The sequence below is a fragment of the Setaria italica genome, chromosome I (genome assembly GCF_000263155.2).
Source record: "Setaria italica strain Yugu1 chromosome I, Setaria_italica_v2.0, whole genome shotgun sequence".
NCBI classification, from domain to species: domain Eukaryota; kingdom Viridiplantae; phylum Streptophyta; class Magnoliopsida; order Poales; family Poaceae; genus Setaria; species Setaria italica.
In genome coordinates, this window is record NC_028450.1 from 26,526,973 (window position 1) to 26,553,443 (window position 26,471).

At 46.4% G+C, this 26,471-nt stretch overlaps 2 protein-coding genes and 1 non-coding gene across 3 annotated transcripts; 1 reads left to right on the top strand and 2 right to left on the bottom strand.

Moving 5' to 3' along the window:
• TRNAG-GCC lies at positions 1 to 71 on the top strand. The gene has a single exon. It is a non-coding gene; the product is annotated as a tRNA-Gly (tRNA).
• A 9,066-nt stretch (positions 72 to 9,137) lies between these two features.
• Positions 9,138 to 10,234, bottom strand: LOC101757999 (NDR1/HIN1-like protein 1). Its single transcript, XM_004952615.3, has one exon. The coding sequence runs from the start codon at positions 10,000 to 10,002 to the stop codon at positions 9,364 to 9,366; it is 639 nt and encodes a 212-aa protein (XP_004952672.1). The 5' UTR covers positions 10,003 to 10,234; the 3' UTR covers positions 9,138 to 9,363.
• A 1,947-nt stretch (positions 10,235 to 12,181) lies between these two features.
• Positions 12,182 to 16,362, bottom strand: LOC101758412 (basic leucine zipper 34). Its single transcript, XM_004952616.3, has 5 exons — positions 16,214 to 16,362; positions 15,257 to 15,907; positions 14,035 to 14,110; positions 13,819 to 13,945; positions 12,182 to 12,801 (listed from the first exon to the last, which is right to left on the bottom strand). Exons 2-5 carry the CDS (start codon positions 15,814 to 15,816, stop codon positions 12,599 to 12,601), a joined length of 966 nt encoding a protein of 321 aa, XP_004952673.1. The 5' UTR covers positions 15,817 to 15,907; positions 16,214 to 16,362; the 3' UTR covers positions 12,182 to 12,598.
• Between the last annotated feature and the right edge of the window lie 10,109 nt (positions 16,363 to 26,471).

Genomic DNA, 26,471 nt, shown 5'->3' on the forward strand with positions numbered 1-26,471 from the left:
GCACCAGTGGTCTAGTGGTAGAATAGTACCCTGCCACGGTACAGACCCGGGTTCGATTCCCGGCTGGTGCAATGTTAATAAATTGTTTTAAAAATAATTAAAGATAACTCCGTAGATGGGCAGTGAATACGTGTGCTATGTAAATGCCTTGTTAACATTGCATTTTTTTCTATAGTTATTTTTTGAAGATTTTTATAGAAAATTTGACAACATAGTAGAGAATTAGGATTCTTGTACTCGGGAAAATAATAGGCAGAATTCAATATTTAGTCCTGTTTTGTTTGTAATTTGGCCATACCGTGGCTTACTATTTTTTTTGTTTTGAGAGGAAGGTTACCGTGGCGTACTATATTATTATCTCACACCTGCTGAATGATCTGTGTGATGCGTCCCGAGCTACCAGCCCACTAATGGTAAATGGGCTGGACCCAGCACGTTGAGCTAAAGAAAACCGAGATGGAGCATAAGTGTATGACTAGCAAGAAATCCGTTTTCCTCAAAACAAAAGGCAAGAAATTCGAATTAAATACGTTGAACAGTGTCATGGTGGTCTCAGGCCTGTAGGACAATGTCCTTTTGCATTGGTACTATTGGCTGATGTGTCGCCACGCCACCCTGTCCTCAGTGTTGCAGTTTTTGGCGGTGCCTCCATGGTTCTGCTTTCTGATCAATCTCAATACTGAATGCTATGAATATCTTCAGATAAATCGTGATATTGTACGTCTTGCAGTCTCCACACTCTACATACATGCAGTTTTATCCGGTCGCTCTATATGATTTTTCAAATGTTAACAGTCAAAACAAACAAAAATAGAATTTGACCAACGACAATGCTAATTGGATTTATATTTTCGATCAAAGGTGGTATTCAGATTGTGTTGACTGGCTGCAGTACGTGGAACACCCCACCCATTCAAGCCTAGCCCCTAGCTAATAACCATACAACTTGATATGCAATAAGTCAATAATGCGTGAAGGGTTAGAGAATGCCACTGGTCAATGCTCCATTTAGCTTGTTTGTTTTGTTCCTGGCAGGAGCTGCCTAAGTGCAGGCAGCATTCCCGAGCATCGCCTGAGGCTGAGCGAGATCGCTACATGCCTGGTCGGCAAGGTGCCTGCCAGATCTCAATCTAAACAAGTCTTTAGTCTGGCCATGAAAAATATGATCTCCAATATACTCCGACGGTTAAACCTGAGGGAGGGAAAATCCATGTCATCTGTTTTATCCTTCCGTCCTAAATTACTATTCGTTTTGATTTTTATAGATGCATAATTACTTTGTAAATTGTAACACTGTCGACTCTTCCTGGCCGCTCGAGTTCTGCCGCTGCGGCCTCCTCGGCGATGGGCAAATCTAGGGTCTAGGATCCATCTGTGCATTTGAGTCTCTCTCGAATTGCACTTTTTTATCTGATTCTCCTCCTGCCACTATATCCCCAATTACTTGTTTCCCTCTCACTCCTCTCACCATGGGTTCGGGACGACCAAGGGGCGAACCTTGCTTCGCTGCCCATCCTCGGCCTACGTCTGTGAGGGAGGTAGGGGATTAGGGAGTTGATCTACGGGATTTGCCTGGGGGAGATCGATTTCTTCTTGTCTCGTGGTGGGAGGAGGTGTTTCTGTGCTGCTGCACCTATGGAGGTCCATGGCGCCTCTAGATCTGGGGCTAATGTAGCAGAAATGTTGGGAAGACTCAATCTCACTGCTGAGGAAAATGACACACTAGCTATTGATGATGATTCAGTGGAGAGTCTGGCGACTTCGGATCTTGCAATCATTGGTAGGGTCCTATCGTCTAATGTTCTTCACATCCAAACAATCATGGCAGCTCTGCGTCCAGCATGGGGAAATCCAAAGGGATTAAAAGCAAAATATGTGGGGGAGATTTCGGTTCTAAATAGGATGTGGATCGAATCCTTGATGGTTCACCATGGAATGTACGCAACAAGGTTGTTCTGATTCAGAAATTTGATCCAAACCTAAGGCCAACAGATGTCAAGTTCGACAGGATGGCTGTGTGGATAAGGATCTACAATCTCCCCTTCGGTCTCATGAACAAGAAGTGGGGGATGGAATTAGCAGGGAAGGTTGGCATGGATGTAAAGGTGGAAGTTGATGCCCAGGACAGGGCATGGGGACTGTATCTTCGGGCTAGGGTGATGATCGATGTATCAAACCCATCCGTCGTTCTGTGTCAATCTTTTCTACTAAGAGGCAAACCCAAGAGTGGTATGATGTACGCTATGAGAAAATCCCCAACTACTGCTACTCTTGTGGGATCATTGGTCACTCATCCCTAGAGTGTCCGACGCCGGCAGAGCAAGATGAGGCAGAACTACTGCCCTACGGGAAGGACTTGAGTGCTCCTGATGACAACAAGAAGACGGGGGTGGGAGAAAAACAGTCCTCTTCTGCAGGATGCAGTTCAACACAAGTGAGCACCATGGCTCTTTCGACAATCGCACAACCCCTTGCAGCAATGACAATCGGGGCAAGGAGGGTATTTCATCAAAGGGTGGAGGAACGCACCAGAATGGTAAGGATGATGAGGCTATCTCACCTTTGAAGAGGCCAAGGTGCATGAGAAAGAAAATCGAAGATGATAAGTTGGGTAAAGCTGGGAAGGAGCTGTTTCCATCCCAAACAAAGGGGGAGGGGAAGAAACGCAAGCAGACTAAGAATGCTCGTCCTCTCTTTGATAACAAAGATGTGCTAATGGATAAGGGAACTCATCATGATGCAATGGCGCTAATTGTGGCAAAAGTGGCTGGAAGGCCCCCAACTGAAGAAGAGGCACCACAAGCAGAAATTGTTCTGGAAGAGCATAGAGATAAGAATGCCAAGAAGATGAAGAAAGAGCTACTCACAAATCCTATGATATCGGCGGTGGCTGGCAACCAGCCCGGCCATGAGCCATGAATCTCCTAAGTTGGAACTATCAAGGTCTGAGGCGGGACTTGACAGTTGGTGAGCTTCACTAGCTAGTGAAGCAATACCTTCCCTCCCTCCTATTCTTATCGGAAACAAAAATGAGGGATGACAGGGTGAAGGGTTTTATGTGGTCTTTAGGATATAATGGTTGTATTGTTGTTAGTAGTGAGGGTAGAAGTGGGGGCCTTGCACCTTTTTAGCCTTCCAGTATCTGTGTAAACTTAAAATCTCTGTGTTGTAACTTTATAAATGTTCATATTACCGAGGGGTCGGGCGTCATTTGGCGAGCCACTTTTGTCTATGGCGAGCCAAGGATAGAGCTCCGACATGTTTTTTGGAATCGGCTTCATTTCCTCAAAGCTGAGTGGGCTGGTCCATGGGTTTATGATAGGGGTGAAGCACAGATGCAATTATTCCACGATTGCTTGGAGGATTGTCAGCTTATGGACTTGGATTTTACAAGCCCAAAATTAACATGGAACAACAGGCAAAATGGGGAGTGCAATGTTCGAGTTCGTCTTGACCGGGCTGTAGTAAATGGACAATTTGTTCAGCTTTTTGATAACATCCTAGTTGAGAATATTATCACAATCTCCTCAGATCACTTTGTAGTAATGTTGTCACTTGCGAAGCATGGCCACAAGCAAGAATATAATAAACCGATGACTCAACCTTTCAGATATGATGAGGTATGGGGCAGAGCTGCTGATTATACAGAGACAGTGCAAAAACTTTGGGCTGAAGGTTTAGTTGGCCCAAGAAATCTACAAACAACTTGGGAGAACCTGGATAGAATGGCTAGATCTTTAAAATTATGAAGTCAGCAATCTTTGGGCTCTGTCCATAGAGAAATCAAGAAACTTGGACGACGTTTGTCGAGACTGAGACTGACTACCACAAGGACTTATTCTCAAGAGGAAAAGGATATTGAACGAAAGCTCTGTGAACTATTTGAAAGGAAAGAAATAATGACTCGACAACATTCTAGAGTAGATTGGCTTCAAGCAGGTGATCGAAATACCGCATTCTTTCAGGCAAGTGCGACAGCTAGGAGGAGAATAAATAAGATTAAATATCCATTGAAATCAGATGGGAGTAGGTGTGAAGATCAAGCTGAGATTCTAAGTATGACTAGGTCTTTTATAAAAATTTGTTCTCTACAGAACCACATGATAGAGCTGAGTTAGTGCTTGAGACAATCTCAGTGCGTATCGATCCTAGCACAAATGATAATCTTGGTAAACCTTACTCAAATGAAGAAATAAAGATAGCTCTTTTCAAAATGGATCCAACAAAAGCACCAGGTCCGGATGGGTTCCCGGCTCTATTTTATCAACGACATTGGGACCTCTTATAGGAGGACATATGCTGTGCAGTAAGAAGCTTTTTGTTAGGAGAAGATATTCCAGAAGGTTTATGTGATACTATAATTGTTTTTATCCCCAAACTTTCAAGACTAGAGCATTTGACAAATTTTCGGCCAATCAGCTTGTGTAATGTTCTCTACAAAATAGCTTTCAAAGTGTTGGCAAATAGATTTAAGATTATCTTACCAAATATTATATCAGACGAACAAAGTGCCTTTGTCCGTAGGAGGTTAATCACCGACAATGTACTTATAGCCTATAAGTGTATGCACACGATCAGGAGGCAGCGAGCTAAGACTCCATTTTTTGCCCTCAAAATTGACATGATGAAAGCATATGATAGAGTGAAATGGGACTACCTACAGGGTGTTTTTTAGAAGCTTGGTTTTGCCCCAAGTTGGATCAATCATGTTATGCGTTGTGTTTCCTCTGCTCGATATGCAGTTAAAGTGAATGGGGAGTTATCTGAACCTTTTATTCCAACCCGTGGTTTGAGGCAAGGTGATCTGATTAGCCCATACTTATTCTTACTTTGTGCAAAGGGCCTTTCCAGTTCACTTACGAAAGAGAAACAAATAGGTCGAATGAAGGTGGTGAGAAATGGAGCAACAGGTCCAGCCATCTCACATCTTCTTTTTGCTAATGACAACATTTTCTTCACAAGATCCTATATGAGAAGCATCAGCACACTTAAAATGGTCTTACAAACATACAATGAGGGATCTGGCCAAAAGATTAATTTGCATAAATCATCATTATTTTTTGGTAATAACTGCCCCCAGGTTATCAAACAAAGAGTTATGGACTCCTTGGATGTACATAAGGTTACACTACATGACACATACATTGGCATGCCGACCTATGTGGGACAATCCAGAATAAGTGTTTCCAAGTTCACCTCTGAGAAGATGTGGAAAAGAGTACAAGGCTGGAGTGATAAACCAATGTCTAGAGCTGGGAAGGAGGTTATGCTAAAAGGAGTGGCTCAAGCTATTCCTACATATGTTATGAGTTGCTTCCAGCTACCTACTGGGCTATGTGACAAGATGAGGTTAACAACTTCTAATCACTGGTAGGGCTACGAAAATGGCAAAAAGAAGATGCATAGGCGTTCCTGGGACTAGCTGACAACACCAAAGGCTTTGGGGGGGGGGGGACTGGCTGACAACTCCAGAAATATGGAGTTATTTAATCAAGCAATGTTAGGCCGACAATGCTGGAGATTAGCAACTAACCCTGAATCGTTGTGTGCAAGAGTTCTTAAAGGTAGGTACTATCCAAATAATTCTTTCATGGAGTCTAAACCAACTCGCAACTGCTCGTACTGAATCATTGTGTGCAAGAGTGCTTAAAGGTAGGTACTATACAAATAATTCTTTCATGGAGTCTAAACCAACTTGCAGGTGATTGTACACCTGGCGCAGTTTGAAGCATGGCAAGCAGCTCTTGAACCATGGTATTATCTGGCGAGTGGGCAATGGGGAACAAATCAGTTTGACCCGGGACCGATGGGTCCCTGGTTCATCCACCCACCAAATACGCCAAACAATCCTGCTACCAGATGAACTTAATGGTGAGTTTTTAATTAATGTGACTTCTGATTGCTGGAATGAGGAACTGGTACGGGCTTGCTTTAGTGCTGCAGATACAGAGCTTGTTTTGAAAATACCTCTAAGCATGAATCGAATTCAGGACTTTGTGTCTTGGTCTCATACAAAATCAGGAATCTACACAGTAAAGTTTGCATATCTTATGGCTAGAACGGAGTCATTCTACTGGTGTGAAAGTGCCAATGGGAGAGGTACAACACCAAACCAAACAAGTATGGCCAAAGAATGGAAGGAGCTCTGGGCAATCAAGGCACCACTGAAAATGAAAATTGTTTTGTGGAGGCTAGCACACAATTGTCTGCCAACAAGCCAAGAACTGAAAAGGAGACATGTCCCAGCACCTGATGTCTGTTATTACTGTGGAAGGCCAAGAACTGAAAATGAGACATGTCCCAGCACCAGATGTCTGTTATTACTGTGGAAGGGAAGAAACACTAGAACATACATTCCTAACTTGTCAATATGTTGTTGAAATTTGGAGAGAGCTGAAGAAAGAATATGGCTTAACAAGGCACCTGCAAAATTTCTCGTCCGCGAAGCAGTGGTTATTTGATTATTTGATGAAATCTCCACAATCTTAATAGTTACTCTATGGCATATTTGGGAGGCTAGAAATGAGGTTTGAAATGGTCAGTGCCAGTTGCATCCTCACTGCATTGTATAGAAAATTCAAGCTTATGTTGAAATGGTTTTGCTGCATCTTTACAAAACCATTGATTCCAAAAGGTGTGACCCTACTGGTCCTAGATGATGGGCTCCACCGCCGGAAGGATGGGTGAAGATGAATGTTGATGCTACTTTGTTTGCAGAATCAAATCGAATAGGGATTGGTGTAGTGATCAAAGACCACAATGGTAGCTTCCTAGCTGCTTGCAAGCAAAGCATTAGCTGGGTCACTAAACCAGAAGTAGCGGAGACAATAGCTCTCAGACATGCAGTCCGCTTTGCCTCAAATCTTCCTTTTAACAAAGATGATAATAGCCTCTGATTGCCTCTCTGTAGTCCAAAAACTTCAATCAAATGGCAAGGATCGCTCTCTCATGGCCTTAATCATTCAAGGCATCAAGCAGGAGGCAAGAACTTCTTCAGAAGATTTGTCCTTCATCCATGTCAGTAGATGTTGTAATGTGGTAGCTCATGTCCTAGCTAGATCAGCTGGTCAGTGTTCTGATTCAGTTTGGTTTCATGATGCCCCGAAGCTTCTTCATGCTTCATTATGTAATGACCTGTTGTCTTAATGCAAGACTGCCCATTACTTAAAAATGCATAACTTTTACTATGTATCGAGACATAATATATATCTAGGTGCATAACAAAATTATGTATATAAAAAATAAATAGTAATTTGGAATGGAGGGAGTAAGTAGTTCGTGTTTTTCTCTTCTACCGTATATTGTGCATCAAAAATTAAAATTAGTTGACTGTTGACATAGAGCGTACGGTGCTAGATTGTAGTTGACATAGGGCGTACGGTGCCAGATTGTACTCTATTTGCATGCTTCATGGGACGGATGTTCGTTCATTCACAGGTTTGAAACAAGGTAGAAAAGACACGGACATCAAGCAACACCACTACCACGCCGATATATTAAAAGCTACGTACTGGTAGTATTGTACTATACATATAGAGTCCATCAGTCCTCCACTACATAGATCCTGGGCGTGCCGACAGCTCGGCGCATTAGCAAAGTTATGGAAACCTGCTGGCATGTAGAAGGCCTAGGCCTGCATGATTGCATTGCATGAACACGTCTGGATTTTGGATTGGCTATTGGCTCCGAACTGCTGGAAGCCCATCATATGCGGCCGCACCCTCAGCGAACCCCTAGCGGGCCTCTAGGTTTGTATGGTTTTCAAACACGAGCCTAGCAATTCTGCTTTCTTCGAAAGGGAGGTGCAACTGACCGCCGCGAAAGCCTCGGGATTACCCTCAACTATTCATAAAGTTATTATGATTTTGCCCTTAGTCTTTATGTATTTGCTCCTATTTTGAGCGTTGACTAGGAGAAAAATCATTTTGACTTGTTAATAATCAAGGGCAAAATCACAAAATTGAAAAAATAAAGGTAAAATCACAATTACACTTTAAGACCGGGGCAAGAGCACAAATGCCCCTCTTCTATTCAGTAAAACAATGGGCAGCTAGTGTGTACGCAAATGTGGTGTGCATAGTGACGTACGTTCACCTCCACTCCAAATATCAAGATTAGGATTCTTGTATTCGAGAAAAACAACGGACAATTGAAGGTGTAGTCCTGTTTTTTTTTAATGCCAAGGCGTAGTCCTGTTTGTTGTATTTCGTTTCATAGCTTTCCTTTCTAGGGGAATTTCATTTCACAGCTGTGTTGTTAACCTGGCGGGTGGCGGCATTATGCTAGGCCTGACTCACAAATGACAACTGTAGTGTGTATCTGTGTGTGATGCTGCTGCTGCCCGAGCTAGCAGCCCACTAACGGTAAACGGGCTGGACCCAGCACGCTGAAGCAGGCTTGTGGAAAAGCGTCAGGGGCGGCCAATAGCGCTGAAGAAAATCGAGATGAAGGAGCATGATGACGAGCAAGAAATTCGAAATTATGAACGTTGAAATGCCATGGTTCCTGCAGTACAATGCCCTTTTTCATTGGCACCTCAGACTCAGTGTTGCAGTTTCTATCGGTGCCCTCCATCTCCGTGATTTTGTTTTCTGATAAATCTTAGTAATGCTCATGAGTAGTTCAGTTAAATCATGAAAACTGTTAGGTGCACTGCACATTCTTCCAGATGAGGTGCGTAATCGAATCATATGAGCCCTGATGTTCTTGCACGTAATTCTTTAGTCCAAGCACGCACGCACGTGTGACACTGCTAACTGATCAGTCTATCTAATTTTGCTGCTCAGTTAAGCGGCCACTAACTGACATATCGACGAGTGGCTGGCGAGCTGTCACTGTCTCACACCGGCGCCATGCCTGTATGATCTCACAAGCTATAGCTGCGCTATGGAACGATGTGACGCGTCGCCTAATGGCACTAACGTTTTAACACAACCAACATCTTCATGCGCAGCAGCAGTTCGGTAGTTTCATTTCATTTCATTTCTTCCCCCTCTCGTGTGAGCGTACTACGATGCGTAGATCAGACCCCGTTGTTGGCTTCATTTTAGTAGCAACGTACAGCATCGATCTCCAAACGGTAGCTAGAGATTTATAATTTGTCCTGAAATTAGAGTTTCTAATAATTTGAGGATAAATTACAGAAACAAATCATAATGACTCTCTCAGTGTACAATTTGAGTTCAAGTTCTGGAACGGCTCCACGTGTATATTACATAAATTTATTCTCCCACAAGATCTGAAAATGAGACATGATTACATGAACAAAATTAACAGCGTAATAATTAACGATGTATCCCGAAGAAAACTAATTACCGCTTTGCCAGAGTACCCGCGCGCTACTACATTCACCGGCCAACCGGCCTACACCTCGACGCTGCATCCCGTGGGCTGCGCGAACTTGAGCGCCGACAGCGTGGCATTGGCGCCGCCGCCGAAGCCGGGGAAGCCCGCGGAGAGCACGGCGGGGCAGCTGACGAAGAGGTGGTAGCTCCCGGACACCCAGCTTCCGACCTTCCACTTGATGCGGCCGTCGACCTTGACCTGCAGCGCGACGAACCCGGCGGCGACGTCCTGCTTCATGGCGTCGGCGACGTACCCGGCGACGGGCACGGACTGGGCCGACAGGACCGGCGACCAGACGGTGACGTCGCGGTGGCCCTGGTACTGCGGCGGCAGCGAGACGGGGACCGTGACGGGCTCGTCGCGGTAGGTGACGAAGACGTCGAGGCGGCGGTAGAGGACGCCGACGTGGTCGTTGGGGTTGCGGGAGGCCAGCGTCACCTGCGCCGACGCCGAGAGGGACGGGTCGCCCACGGTGATGGGGCGGCGGAGCTGCAGGTCCTGCAGGTAGAAGGACGGCTTGGAGGGGCGGAGCGCGAGGTAGACGACGAGCGCGACGAAGGCCACGATGAGGACCAGCGCCAGGAGGCACGACGCCATGCACCCGCAGCAGCGCCGCAGGTGGTGCTCGTGGCGGTGGTGCTTGCCCTCCTTGCTCATGGCTGATCAGTGGTCACGACCGCGCTCTGCTCTGCTCTCTCCCCTGCTCCGGTGAGCTGTGGGTGTGCCTGGAGCTCTGAGCTGAACCTGCTGTGTGTGAGTGAGTGAGTGAGTGAGTGAGAGAGAGTGAGCCGTGTGGTGTAGGAAAGCGTAATGGCTTTTAATTTAAAATCGGTGGCGGCGGTAGTGGCTACACATCGCATGTGTCAAAAAGGTTTCTAGCAGCAGCACGGCTGGTTAATAACCCTTGGTGCAGGGATAATATGGAGGTTGAGCAGTGGAGGGGAAAGCAACGTCTCAACCGAAGAAGATTCCTCCATCTGCCAATGGGGCCGGGTCGGTTGGTGCGGGGGACCTGTGTTGCATGTGCCAGTGCTTTGAGATTACCGTGTTATCTTTTGACCGTGGCACGAGTGCGATGGCGGGAACCGGTACACCGTACACATGAGCTTGAGGTCCACTCTGACCATGGAGGCGTTTGAATGAACAGGTACGGTGACCGACAGTTGCACATCCATGCTAGCTCTTGTCATGTGTGATTGTTGATATTTGTTCATCGCTAACTTGAGAATGATAGCCGTAAAAGGTCCGGGAGGGCTATTTACCTTAAACATATTGTGCATCAGTGCAAAGATTGAACATCAAACTCAGTAACGATAAGTGCGATTGTTCTGTATTTATCAAGCCAGAGACTTGGGCCCTCTTTGTTGGGAGCATGGATGAAAATAGTCAGGGTAAATTCCGAACCAACCGCTTTCGTATTCTGTATTATAATATCATTTTCGTCGATTTTCGTTTTTAGCAAACCATTAAAGTTGTCAGATTCAATTAGGCTGCTGCTTCTGTATTTCTCCTTTCTCACCCTCCAAACAAGATCGTTTAGAGAACTCAGTATGGTACAGAGCAGGCTCGGAGGCGTTGGTTAGCGTGGGCACTGTCCCTCCTTGCCGCGGCATTTGTCCGGGCGAAGTGGAGAGTGGAGAAGGTTGGTGGGGCGTAGCGCCCACGCAGGCACGCACGCTCATCATGCTGGTAGTTCCGGCGTCGACTCCATCCGCCCCAGGCAAAACGCCGAGGGAGCAGACGGACGGCCCCCGTTCCATCTCTATGATGAAAAAAACAACCTAACCTTCCCCAGCGTAGCATACTGCACTCGACCATGCTCCCATATATTTTCAGACCCCAAAGTGTGTTGTGCTTTGTGTGGTGCTGCCTGCCCTTGCATTGGTTGCTTGGCACCTTATCTTCCCCACCGACCCCGCGCGTTGCGTGCATGCCCTGAACCTGAACCAGATCTCTGAACCCCGAAGGTTTTCGGATCCCGGGCAAAAGGTCGTATGGTAAGAGCATTGTTTTCATTAGTATAAATCATCTATAAGATGTTCTGATGCATATTTTGCAAAAAAAAAAAGGGGGCTGTTCTCGGAAATTGTTTGGTGGGATCATATATCTTATCTAATTTTAAGTGCTTTATTTATACTCACTCCATCCAAATTATAAGTCATTTTGATTTTTTAATATCCATAACTTTTGGTATGTACGTAGACCTGATATATATTTTAAGGTGCATAGCAAGATCTATGAATCTTAAAAAATCAAAACAACTTATAATTTGGAACGGAGGGAGGAATAAATTTCTTTGTCAATTAGGGAGAGGCAATCAGTAGACCAGGTCATTAGGATTAATCCGGATCAGACTCAGCATGACCTCAATAGGCTTATATAAAGCAGGCATCATCCAACCAATTCTTGGACATGCACATACCTACCGCTGTATCTAATTCTATAGGCCCTCGTTTGGTCCAGGAGCAAGAGCAAAGCATAGTTCATAGTCCTGTACATGCAGTTGGTAGCCACCGGAAAGCGTGGATAATTATTATTTAACCTCGAGTCCTCTCTCTTCCCGTCTTTGATTTCTGGCCATATAATCATTAATCGAAGAGTAGGGTAGCCCTTTGCCCCTTTCACTCTTTTCCTCCCTTTCGAGAGGAGGGGCCACCATTACTAAATTGGGCTTGGATCTCAATTGGGCTTTATACCAGCTAAAATTAAAAAATTCATTGCCTCAGCTGAAGAAAAGATATCTCCATGTCAGCGCAACACAACCACAGAGACGTTTAAAAAAACAAAAAAAAACACAGAGAAATTAGGAACATCAGAAGATCATCAGACGCCATCAGAAGTTGAAATGACATGAGCACACGTTAAAACCTACGAATGGCGAAGAAATAACAACCAGACGAAACCAGCAACAAAGAGCGACCATAGCTCAACGCATGGCTCAGGCCTCAGGAGATCGTCAGAGCGCTGCAACTTCACTAGCACACGCAAGAGCATCAAACGAGCAGATAGCAACTGCTAAACGGCAAGCCAACCAAGCTTGCTTCACTTCGTCAGTTCTCAAATCTGGGAGTCAAACTGCAGCACTCTACCAGGTAAAACTAAGCTGATAACCTCTGTAATTCCCCACAACGAGGACAGATGCACCCTACTCTCCTAGTCAACGATAGGACCTCAACTCAAATCTATGCTCCGGTAAGGTTAGCGAAAAGTTATGCCTCGATTTTTCTTCTAAGAGGTATCGGGCCGGCTGCTGTCACAGACCATAGCCGCCGCCTCTTGGGGAGACTGAGCTGTCATTCAGGCTGAGCTTCGCCATGTCAGGCATCTGCCAATTGACTGCTGGTGCATCTCCATAAGGGCTCATGTTATAACAGGAAGTGACGCTTCTGCTCCTGCGGTGACGGGCAGACATCTGCTTCAACCTCTCAGCTTCATTCTTTAGGGCCTGCGTCTGACCTGCAGATTTCATTTCAAAAGCATTCATTTAGGTGAGTCTGAACCATGTTCTGGAGCCATAATACTCTAGACACATAATCTGACATTTCATACTCATTAACATTAGGAAAGAATACCAAATAGTTGCAATAATGCAAACAATTTTTTTGTCAGGGGATGGATTACAAAAAAAAAACATAGAAACAACTTGCATATGCTGTAATTAGATTATTCTGCACCCAAAACAAAATTACATTTCAAAATTATCCACACAAAAACAAACATTCCTGGCACACTATAGATCAAGCTGTAATGTAAAAAAAAAAAGGAACAGAAACTATTATCAACAGCGAGCTATTGAGCTTGAACTTAAAACCCAGATGGGGTTTCCAATCATCCGTGGATTATATTCACAATATTTTTTGGATTTTCTTTTGTGTTAACACAGGTGTGGATACAACACCTATCTATTAGGGATGCAGCATATTTGACACCCACTATATGATTTGATTGAACAAGGACAGAAGGCTTTCATGATTATTGAAATGTCACTGTCCCTACCATTGTATGGAGGTAATGAATCACAAACACAATTAAAAGAATGGCCAATGTTAGGCAGTGACCAAAAGGCAATGCGACTTTTATGTGGAAATTCAGGCTTTTCTGCAATAAACAAGGAGCCTGTGCAGATAGCTAATTATTCTTCTATCTAACATCATTTGAATTGCATTTAACATTTGAGCACAACTTGAACCATACAGCAGAAGCATGCAGCTTTAGTAGGCACCAAATAATCAAGATAAAAACCTTTGAACTCCATATATTTAGTAATCATCTGGTTCAGCAAAGGTACTGTTTCACATATGACCTATAAATATAGGGCGCATGATATTCCTGTCTATGGTCATTTATGATAGTTTCTTGTTGCATAACTACAAATCTTTCATGAACCATATGCTACTAAAAAGGATGGAACCCTAAATTACATTACACTAGTTCTAACAATTCAAAAAAGAGCATGATGTTTCTTGGACATACCATCTTTAATTAGTTTTGCATGCTGAAGATTAGAAATCTGTATCCTCAGTTGCTCATTTTCCATTGATAGAGCATTATGAAGCTGGAAAAGTGAAGCCACTCTGACAGCTAAATCAGCTCCCATGTTCTGAAAAGAATAAAACGACATTATTGTCAAACAATAAGTACTACTTAAGCCCTTGACATCAAAATAAAATAGAAGATCAACAGAATTACCTGAAGTGAGTCAACAGTTCTCTCAAGTTCAGCAATGTACTGAAGTTTCCGGACCCTAGATCTCTGCCCCGGACGCCTGCACAAATGTTGATTTTCTGAGTAGACATCAATTGAATATCAATGGACGTTACATTTTCTTTTGCACTGTAGTATATTTAACTAGAAAAGCTCAACATTCATCAAACAAAAAATTTTAGGTCCGAAACATAAACTATTGACCATGCAAAGAATTCAAAAAATTCCAGATACAAGCACACATGTGGTGTGAATGTAAATAAATATTGACCTGGTAACATCAAACTTCTAAATTGGAACCTTAGGCATGGATTTCTGCGAGTAAAGCAATCAACATCAAGATAGTCATAGCTTGAAACATCAGCCCGACTCATCATTGTTTGAAAACAAAATTGACTTAGCACAAAAACATACCCAGTACTATAAAAAAATATGATTTAGCATAAAAACATATATCCATTAAAAGCCACACATTCCACGTTCTTTGCAGCACTGTTTAGAATTGCTCCAATGTGTGCCAAATGGAAACATAAGACAACTATTTACAAAGAAAGGTTCTCTAAACAAATTTCGTATACTTAGAACTGAAAGCTATCGCTACTTTAGTTGGCACATTTAGTGCCTCTAATAAGTAAAGCTAGTATAAAATCAGCAAAATAACTTTCTGGTATACATTCAGGCTCCATTTATATGTATAATTTGCACATCTTGGAAAAAGAAGAATTCTGATTGACACATGACAGCAGCAGACTTTGACTGTTGGAGAATCTGGGGAGTGTCAAGTATTTACAAAACTAACAGGCAATTTTTACAATAGTCAAGCAATGAGAATTTAGTACTAATTTTTCAACACACCACACATTCACGATTTGAACTACTTATGCTGCCAAGGTCATGACAGTCAATTCTACCTGAAATTGCTACTGCTGGTTATAGAACTCAAAATTACCAGTGTCACACAACTGGAAGTATCAGCAGTTAATTTTTGTTTCTGCAAAGTAGAGTATCATACTTCTTTTCTGTTGGCAAGAGCCAAAGTTCACAATTGCACTTCCTTGATAAAATTTCTATATTTCCTGCATTTTCACTATGAACTATATTTTAGAAGAAGTGATAATTCTATTGATTGCCACAAGCTCCTACTTTCTGAATCAGAAAACATCTGAAGAACGTACAGTAGATATTGCACTCACAAACATTAGTGTACCTTTTAAATGACTTGTCTTGATCAGGATGACCAAAAGCATCAGTGGCATCAGCAGTTCCATTGGCCACATTACCATTCACGCCACTGGAGGTGTCGATGGTCAGGTACTGCAAGGGGTTGCTGGGGACGTTCTCAAGCACAGCATTTACCATGGAACTCTCTGAAGTTGTCAGACTACTCTTCTGTCTTGGCGAATTCGGCCCATAAACACAGCTGGCCTCAACCAGAGAACTGCTTTCCCCACCTTCGACAGCATCCAACAGGTCCTTGGCTTCACCACCTGGGCTTAGATCCCCTTCCTCAATCGGATGAATCGGGCTCTGGAACACCGACAGGGCGTCCAAGATAGCATCGGAATCGCTACAAGCCCTTCTGAGAGGAGGAAGGTTGGAAGCCTTCCCAGAATCTGCAAGGAGATCATCGAGCCAGCACGGCGGCTCACCATAGAATGGATCCCCAGATGGAAACCTGCAGCTCTGGGTGAACAAGCTGTCATCCCTTCGAGTGATCTGAGGACCCAGGGGTGGGCAGCGCGGCGGGAGGTGCGGTGACCGGGACATGGCGAGAACAAGCCCTTGTATCTCCGATGTCCTTCCTCTTTTGCTTCGCTGCTAAGCAACTAGAAGCCAATCCAGCATCCCTTCCTTGCTTCTGTTCATTCGGAAAACCAGCAGCCAATTAACACAGAAAACATGTGACAAGCAACACAGGCAGGGGCTGAAACACATGGGTATACACATTGATAATTTTCGGAAAAGAAATCGAAGTTTCCTTTTTTGTCAGAATCAAGAAATCGAAGTTAGGTGGTAATATACATGTATGAACCTGCAATTTGGTCAGATCCGAATACAGATAACTTACATTAGGGTTTGGGGAGGGTTTAGGGTTTGGGAGTACTCAGTTCCGCGCAGCAGGAAGGGAAGGGAAGGGAAGGAAGGGGCGGGACTGCGGGAGTACCTGGCGGATGGTTGTCGCCGGCGAAGGGGACGGTGGCGGCGCCGCTCGCCAGTCGGCGCGGTAGGAAAGGACGAGGGAGGTGCAAGTGCAAAAGGAGGAAGGAAAAGGAGGACGTGAACGGCCTTGTTGTTGAGTTGGCGGCGGAATGGAATGGGCCTTGCGTTGGAGTCACATGTGGGCTGCGCGCCGAAATACCAAGCAAGCACGAAAATAACAAAAATCGGCTAATTTTTTGGTTCGGGTTTTGATGGTTTATTTATTCCAGGCAGCTGCATTTGGTTGGGAGCACGTGCTGCCATCCCAGTCTTGTAAATGTTTGGTTGGAGGGTGTTAGGCGCTAGAAATCGGTCAACCGAATTCCCAGCGTCTGACACACGACCCGGGAGAATCTGCTTAGCTCCTGTTCGGGTGATTGCCCTGGTGCGGTTTGCGCGGCGTGACAGCCAATCTGACCTGTTGATTGGCAAGGAAGTATACGTGTCAAATCCAAAAGCCACGATCGGCTAAATTTCCGATCTCGAGGGAGCTTATCAGCGAATCAGCCGATTTGCCGTAATAGAGAAATCGGCTATGAAGCAGCCGACTAACAGGCAGCGTGAACGATGACTAATCGAGATAATCGGTACAACGCTACGACAGCAACACTAGGAACAGATCTAATCGGCTATGCGTAGAATAAGTGAATTAAACAGCAAAATATGAGAAAAGCCGAAACTGCCGATTCCTAGCTGGATAACTGGTGATAAGACTAGAAAAACAGGTAAAACCTACAATTCTAGTAAATATCGATAACTGGTGAATAAATCTAAACGAAACAACAGCGATGCGCCCGAAGTTAAAGCCTAGAATTTACTCGATAAACGGAACTTACAAGATCGGCTGGAGGTCAAGTTGATGCAGCCCCGCCAACCCGTACGAACTCGTGAAAAAGAAGAAAGTACTTGGCGAAGTCGCCTGCTTGAAAGTAAGCACGAAGAAATAGTAATTTGTTGTATTGAGTAGTCGATGATTACAGATCTACAAAGGTAGCTATTTATAGCCCCATACAGGCGACTCCTTATCTGACTAGAACTCTATCCCTAATTCAAATAGAAAACGAATATTTACAAGTACGATTCGTACTAGATTGGTTATTATACGCTTCACGTGCTGATTTCCTCTTCATCCTTCTGTCCCCTTCCAAGCCCATACCGGCCCAATTATTCCAACCTCCTAATCGGCCGATTCCTCATCGGCAAAGGGTAACCGATCGGGAACCTGGCGGGTCCGATCCAAACCCCAAGGGTTAAGCGAGGCAGAAGTCTTTAAAGATCCATCGGCCGATCCTGTACTGTAGCATCGGCCGATCGTGGACTGTAGCGCCAACCAACCGATCCCTAACTGTAGCGCCAACCAACCGATCCCTAACTGTAGCGCCATTCGGCCGATTTCCAACTGTCACCCCCGCATTCTACTGTACCTTCCCATTTCCTCTCCTCCTGGCGCCGATTTCACTTGTGACGAAATCTGGCGTCAACACATGCCCCCCAGTTTCGGAGTAAAACATAGTCTTTTACTTCGAAATTCTTTTCAACTTCTCCTCCGAAACAGCCGCAATGAAAATATCCTTCCGTTTCGCGGTCTTCCAGCTGATGATTGCAATTTTTTCGAAACGGGCGCCCACGACAACCACTACTCCCGAAAAACTCGAAACGCCGGCGCGGTAAAAATTCCATTTTTACCCTTCATCAGGCACCCTTTAAATAGCAGTTCACCCGGCACCTCCTTTTCGAGCTCACGTCCTTCTTCGTCAGCGCGCGCGCCTTCTTCTTCCCCCAGCACTTTCCCTTAGCTCCGAAGCTTCCTAGCGCCATCTTCCTATCGCTTGTCCTCCTCCCCTCCAATGGCGGCACCTTCAGGCAACTCTCCCGCACGCGATGCTCCAGCAATGACGCCTCCGGCGGAAGTGGCGACAGTGGTGGCTCCATCGTCAGAAGAAGGAGCTTCATCGGAGATCCCAATAGCGATCCCCATAGCGGCCTCATCCTCCGCAGCTGCACCGGCGGTCACGCCGACTACAAGGAACTTCATCCCAGAGGTTATTACCGAATCCTTCCTCTATCGGCAATGCATTTACTTTAGATCTATTTCTTACTTTTGCACCCCCTTTCCTTTTTTAGGCGGTTAGGCATCGCATTACTATCCATCTTACGGAAAATCCCGGCCTTATTTGTCTTGGACCCATGGGGAACCCAGATCCAACCGAACTCATCAATTTGGAAACCCATAGAATCCCCTTCAAACAATCCACCATGTACCTGGATCACTGGCTGGGCACTTTTAGGTCTTGGCCGAATGAAACCCCTGGTTGGAGGGAGTGGTACCAACGGATAGTCGAACCGAAGAGGGTCCAATGGGACGAGCTCAAAATCGGCCAATGCATCAACCTATCTTTGTCCCAGATGGAGCGAAATGAACCATTGGTGATAGCAGCTTCTTACTTTTGGTCTGATGCCCTCAATGCATTCTTGTTTGGGCATGGACCTATGACCCCCACACTGGCTGATGTGGTTCTGCTGACCGGCCTTGACATCTCCTCCCCGGACACACCTTTCCGCCTCTTAGCCGCAACATCGCATCGGCTGGACACGAGAGGAATCGGCGGATGGAAAGGATTTATCAGATGCAACAAAAGGGCCGGGTCTGTTGAGAACAGGGAGCACACGGCCTTCTTAATGATGTGGTTGGAAAAGCACTTCTTTTGCGGAAGAGCAGCCGGCCCATCAACCAACACCCAGGCTTTAGCTGAAGCACTATCAGTAGGAACCCCTGTTCTCCTTGGAAAACACTTGCTAGGGGCGGCCTACCACATGATCCACCAAATCGGCACCAAACTCTCGAAGGGAGAGCCGATTGGAAATCCAGGCGGACCCTGGTGGTTCATCAATTTGTGGCTGAACCTGTATATGAGTAAGATCTCTCAGCAGAGGGTGGAACACATGACGTTCCCCAACATTGAATCGGCAGAAGATCCTACTAATCGATGCCGATGCACATCTTTCGGTGAAGCGGCATCGGCCTTCCCCGGTTGCCTGTACTCTGCTACGAAAGTGGCCGAGTAATTCCGATGCTTTTACAACGGCTTTAATGAAGATGCAACCGTCTGGTTTCCTTATCGGCGAGATGACCCAGTCTTCGAACTCCCAACTTGCTTCGACTCAACCACTGGCCGATTCGACGAAGAACTCACCGATGAGTTAATCAAGCCAGGAATCCTGCCAGCTAACTTCTTTTCGGGGAAAGATGCCCCTACATATGAGTTCTACAATCCCTCTGCTGCAGCACGCCAACTCGGCATGGGTCAGCTGCCGATTCAAGTATAATTTGTTGGCCGAGCCAAGTTCAGAGATGGGCTCACAACAGGTCTGGACTACAGTCGGCTGCGAGACCGGATCCCAGACTCTACCACCATTGACCTGAACAACTGGATAGTAGCTTCCTTCGCTGTCCAGCCATTCAAGCTTTGGTGGGCCGAATGGAAACAATTCCTTTTCTGCAACTCCGCATCGGCATACTGCAATCTCCTGGACCCAACCAACATCGACCCAAACGCTGAGGTATTTTTCCTTAGCCGATTTTTATTCTTTTATCAACGCAGCTGAACACTAACGTTTTGCTATTGTTTCAGTCCGAGAATCGTGTCCCCCCAACGCACAGCCGGAGTGGTCGGCTAATAGAAGATCACCATCCGTACACCACCTTCCCTCTCATCGGCTATGATGCCCCGTCCGTGGACGTGATTGCTGGCCGATCGAAGCAAACACAGAAGAAAGTCACCAAGAAGACCAGTCGCCGAGTCCGAGCCTGTATAGAATCGGCAGATCCTCCCGCGCTCGCATCGGCAGAGACTTCGGCCGCACCACCTCTTCCAGCTGCCAGAGACATCGACACTCAAGTTGTCGCGCAAGCTGGGGCAGCCGCTGCGTCACTACTATTAGAGGCCGTGCAGGTAAACTTATGTTTAACCCTTCCGATTGTTGTTTCGATATTAATCCTTCTTTTCTTAGACCGCACAGATTACCCCTATGGACACACAACAATCGGCAGCAACCCAATTGGCCATCGACGCGCCCCCGCTTCCATCCGTTGAGGTATAACACAATTTCACCAATTCCCCTAGTATTTGAATAATATGCTTACTTAACCTTCTGACACAGGTCATCGGCACGCCAAGCGCTCCTCAACTACTGGTCCTCTCTCGGGAAGCTGGTCCAAGCACAACGCCAATCATCGTGGAGTCTTCTTCTTCTGATGAACCCATGGCACCAGCCCCTGAACCGAGGGTGACGGCTTCCCAAATGCATCTTGAGGAGATCCGATTCAAAGAGGTAAGAAATCTTCCATCTTTATTTAACCGATTTGCTATCACCATCAGCCGATTTATTTTTCTTCTTTACTATTTCCAGGAATAGGACACCCCTGACAACAGCCTCTTCTCTTTTGCGGTCGCCCTCTCTGATGACGAAGAAGTCGCCTCCCGCCAGGTCACCTTGGGCTCCATCCCCGACGATGTCCGAGCCAAGCTTACCAGCATCCGATCCCTTCTTCAAGGGGACATCGGCCGATTGGTAGAAGATGCCTTGCCGATTCGGCAGCTCTTTGGTGACGTCAGTGGACGAGTGCCAGAAGAAGCGGAGGAAGCCTTGGCGCCGGCCGCATACATCGAATCGATGAGGATCCCGGTCTTCAGAGCCCTTCGTCACATGGCCGATCGCGCCAAGTTGGCCAAGACTCGTGAAGAAGAGGATGCGTACAAACGCCAAGCCCAAGAGGTGCATCAACGCATTCACTTTCTGGAGGACTCTCGCCCAGGGATCGTCGGCGAGATAGACCGCCTCAAACGCCGAAGGGCAGAGCTTGCCAAGGAGATGGAGCAGGTGACCAAGGCGATAAGTGCTGAAGAGAAAAGGCTCCAAGAGCTCCCCTCTGTCATCGCCGATCTAAAACAGGAGAGGCAGCATTTGGCCCATGAAGCCCTGAAGCTTCACCGTAGCGCGTCAGAAGTCCCAGGATCGGCGGATGATGACCAACGGGTCTTGGACTCTGCCGATCAGATCCGGCGTCGAGCGATTGCGGCTATCGATGCCCTTCTGGGCAATCTGTAAAAGTACTGACTATTTTGTACTAACCTTTAATGACTGCTTTGACCATCCTTCGTGACGCCTCTTTTATTTATTACCTTTCCCACTTCCGACGGGACGCACTTTTACGCCTCGTTTTCTTATAAATGCCGGCCTAGACCCTCCTTCCGAGAGTACCAGTTTAGGCTCGGCTCTGCTTTCTCAACCTGCTCTCGTCGATGCAACCTTCAGTTATGTCTTCATCATCTTCTTCTTCCTCTGTCAACCAGGTGAAAATCCGGCCTCGATCTTTCTTCTATATTTAACTCCTTTGAAGGGGATCGTCTTTTAAGTCGTTCTTTTCTTCAGCCACGGCGTCTTAGCCCCGAACTTGAACGCGCCATCGAGCTCATGCACTCTGATGAACCGCTATCGTCAGAAGACAAGGATTTAATCAGGGCCCATCGTGACGAACTTCAAGAACATGTCCCTGCTGACATCCGTCGGATCTGGGACTTTCTGGACGGCAACGCCCGCCGGCGACCTCAAGCCGACCGAAGTCATCCGCTTCCTCCACAAGTCGCCCTTGAAGATGCGGCGGCTGGAACTTCGCGCCCGGCCATGGACCGGAGTCACCCTCTCCCCCGTCAAGTCGAAGCGGAAGCTTCAATGAAAGAGACAGAAGAAGAGTACATCCGTCGCATAATAGAGTTAGGTCGGGCTGAGAGAGAGCGTAAGAAGAAGAATGGTTAATTATTATTTTTTGTTCTAAGGGCGACTTGTACCTTGTCGGCCGTGTAACCCACCGTCCGTACCGAATGAATACATCGGCCGATTTGGATGATTACATGTCTTTTTTCCTAGACGAACCGTTTTGTATCGGCTGTGTACTGTTGTTTTGTGGTCAATCCTTTATGCTCGGACCCATATACTAGGGTAGTATCTTTTCAGGTACCTTCCGTTCAGAGCCCTAGTAAACTCTTCTCCCTCGATTGTTTCCAAAATATAAGCATTTCCTGGAGCACATCTGCCGATTTTATACGGCCCTTCCCATGTAGGGGACCATTTTCCGAACTTAGGATCTTTCGACCCAATCGACAATTCTAACTTCCAAACCAGGTCCCCAGGGGAGAATTGTTTGACTTTGACCTTCTTGTCGTACCACTTGGCTACTTTCTTCTTGTTTTCCTCAATGCTTATCAGAGCTCTCAATCGCTGGCCAGCCAAGTCATCAAGTTCCCTTTTCATGAGTGACGAGTAGTCATCGGCCGTTAACTGGTCCTGGAGCGAAATGCGCCTCGATCCCGCCCTTGATTCCCACGGTAGTACTGCATCGTGACCGTACACCAACTGATAAGGGGATAACTTGGTGGCTCCATGGCAAGCCATCCTGTATGCCCATAGGGCTTCAGTTAGACATAGATGCCATTTTTTCGGCTGCTCCTCTATCTTCCTTTTGATTAACTTAATTATCCCTTTGTTGGAGGATTCGGCGTGGCCGTTAGCCTGGGCGTAATATGGAGAGGAGTTTAATAATTTGATCCCCATATCGGCTGTGAATTCTTCGAATTCCCCTGATGTGAACATTGTTCCCTGATCGGTTGTAATAGTCTGGGGAATACCGAATCGGTAGACGATATGGTCCCTTACGAAGTCGGCCATGGTAGCCGATGTCACGGCTCTTAACGAAATTGCCTCCACCCATTTGGTAAAGTAATCGGTAGCCACCAGAATAAATTTGTGCCCCTTGCTTGATGGAGGGTAAATTTGGCCGATAAGGTCTATTCCCCATCCTCTGAACGGCCATGGCTTGATAATGGGATTCATGGCCGATGCGGGTGCACGTTGGACATTTCCGAATTTCTGACAATCCTGGCATCCCTTATAATATTTGAAGCAATCTTCGAGGATCGTTGGCCAGTAATACCCATTATTCCTGATCATCCATTTCATCTTATGGGCCGATTGGTGGGCTCCACATACCCCTTCATGGATTTCTCCCATCAGAGTCTTAGCCTCCTCCGTTCCTAGACATTTGAGTAGGACGCCGTCAATTGTTCGATAGAACAAGTCATCTTCAAGCAGTACGTATTTGGTAGCATGGAAACGCACTCGTCAATCCACTTTCTTAGACGGGTCTTTCAAGTAGTCGGCAATTTCTTTTCGCCAGTCATCGGCCGCAAGTTCCAGAGCCATAGCGCCTAGAATTGGCCGATATCCAGATGCGTGCTGGGCGAGTTTGTTGGCATCCTCGTTGTGATCTCTTGGGATGTGCTCGATTACTGTCGATTTGAATTCTTTTAAGAGCTGCAGGCAATCTTCATAATAAATTCTCAATACATCGTCCTTGCATTCGGACCTCCCCGTTAATTGATCCACAATAAGCATGGAATCTCCGAAGACTTCAACAAAATCGGCCTTGACTTCTCTTAGTAGTTGTAAACCCTTCAATACAGCCCGGTACTCTGCTTGATTGTTAGTGGCGGTGGCTTCTATCGGCAGAGAAAAATCATAACTTGCCCCCCGAGGCGATATGAGGACGATGCCGATTCCTGATCCGACCCCACATGACGATCCATCAAAGTATAAAGTCCAAGGCGCCGGTTCTACGAAGGTAGTCTCTGGCCCGCAGTGTTGGGCGACGAAATCGGCCATGACCTGACCCTTGACGGCTTTTGCCGATTCATACCGCAGGTCAAACTCTGACAAAGCTAAGATCCATTTGCCGATTCGTCCTTTCAAGATCGGCAGTGACAGCATGTATTTTACTACGTCGTCTTTGCATACGACCACACATTCCGCCGACAGTAAATAGTGCCTGAGTTTGGTGCATGAGAAATAAAGACACAGGCACAACCGCTCTACTGGAGGATATCTTGTTTCAGCGTCCAGAAGTTTTCTACTGACATAATAAATTACTCGTTCTTTTCCCTCGAACTCCTGGACTAGAGCTGACCCAATAGCCTTTTCATCGGCTGATAAGTATAATTTAAATGGCTTACCAGTTTGAGGAGGGACCAATACCGATGGTGAGACCAAGTACTGCTTGATATCTTCCAGTGCCTTGCGTTGCTCCTCCCCCCATATGAACTCCTGGTCGGGCTTCAACTTTAATAGTGGTGTGAAAGCCTGGATCCGCCCAGATAGATTAGATATGAATCTTCTGATGAAATTCACCTTGCCGATCAAAGACTGCAATTCAGTTTTATTCTGCGGGGCCACGACTTTGTTGATAGCCACTATGGTCTTCCGATTGATTTCTATTCCCCGCTCGTGCACCATGAATCCTAAGAACTGTCCGGCGGACACGCCGAAAGCACATTTATTCGGGTTCATCTTCGGCCCGTGTTTCTTAGTGCATTCCAGCACTTTTCGCAAATCGGCCAGATGCTCCTCGTGTCCTTTGGACTTGACCACGACGTCGTCGATGTAGATTTCTACCAGAATGCCGATGAGTTTGTGAAATATGTAGTTCATGGCTCTCTGATACGTGGCGCCGGCGTTTTTCAAGCCAAAAGTCATCACCACCCACTCGAATAAACCAAGGTGGCCCGGGCATCTGAAGGCCGTTTTGGGTATGTCCTCTTCGGCCATAAGTATTTGATTGTACCCAGCATTTCCGTCCATGAAGCTAATAATCTTGTGTCCCGCGGCAGCGTCTATTAGCACATCGGCCGTTGGCATGGGGTACCCGTCCATCGGTGTGGCCTGATTAAGATTCCTGAAATCAACACACACGCGTAGCTTTCCGTTCTTCTTGTACACTGGTACAATGTTGGAGATCCACTCGGCATAACGGCATTGCCGAATAAATTTCGCTTCGATTAGCCGAGTTATTTCGGCTTTTATGTCTGGTAGAATTTTAGGATTGCACCGCCGTGCCGGCTGTTGATACGGCCGATATCCTGGTTTTATGGGTAGCCGATGTTCAACAATAGATCGATCTAATCCAGGCATCTCATGATACTCCCAAGCAAAACAATTCTTAAATTCTCTTAACAAATTTGTCAGTTTACATTTGTATTCCGGGTCTAAATTTGCACTAATATAAGTCGGCCTTGATTTGGTGCCGTCGCCTAAGTCTATCATTTCTAATGAATCGGTCGACGTGAACCCGTGCCCTAGCTTCCCATCTTCTCGGGCGAACTGATCCATTTAATCTGAGTCCTCGGAGCCGACTGCTCGGATCGGCTGTAGGCCAAAATCGGACACCTTCAGGAAATCGGTATCCCATACTCTACCGGATATGCACTTGACGGTTTCGCAGCCCCACTGCTGCGTGTCGGCTGCCGCGATGCTGTATGCGGAATCGGCATTGACCACCTCGATGTTGTCGCCGACCCATTGTACAAGACATTGGTGCATCATCGATGGGATGCAGCAATTTGCGTGTATCCAGTCTCAGCCGAGTAGCATGTTGTAGGATCCCTTGCCATTAATAATAAAGAAGGTAGTGGGAAGGGTCTTACTGCCAATGGTGAGGTCGACGCAGAGGGCGCCGCGAGTGGGAGACACGTTGTTCTCGAAATCTTTGAGCATCATGTCTGTCTTGGTCAAGTCATCATCGCTTTTCCCAAGCTTCCGGAGCACGGCATATGGCATGATGTTGACCGCGGCTCCTCCGTCTACCATTAATCTGGTGAGGGGGCGGCCGTTGACATGCCCTTTAAGGAACAATGCTTTCAGGTGTTGCCGTTTGTCGTCCTCGGGCTTCTCGAACGTGGCTGTCATTGGCTCCAAAGCCAATTGTGCCATCTGTTCTTCTATCGCCGACACATCCTGTCGGTCGGCAGGGGTCATAAATTCCATCGGCAGTATGAAAACCATGCCGATGTCGGCTGCCGATTCATCACCCGCCGATTCATCGCCCCCTCTATCGTTTCTTTTGGGGCGCCATACCCGAGGCCTGCCTTCCCTCTTATCCGTCGTGTTCTGTTGTTCCTCCTCCTCCTGTTCCCACTGGCGGAGATGTTGGATCCTTCGTTTTTGAGATTTGGTCAATCCGTCGGGACACCACCTGGGGTTTATTGGTTTGGTTCTTGGCCTGGCGCGTTCCCACTTCGGCTCGCGTCCTAACGGGTTTTCGTCTGTCACCCGAGCGTCGGCCATCTCTTTAAGTCGACTGTGAACGTTGGCCCTGTTTTCTGGCTGGTCATGTT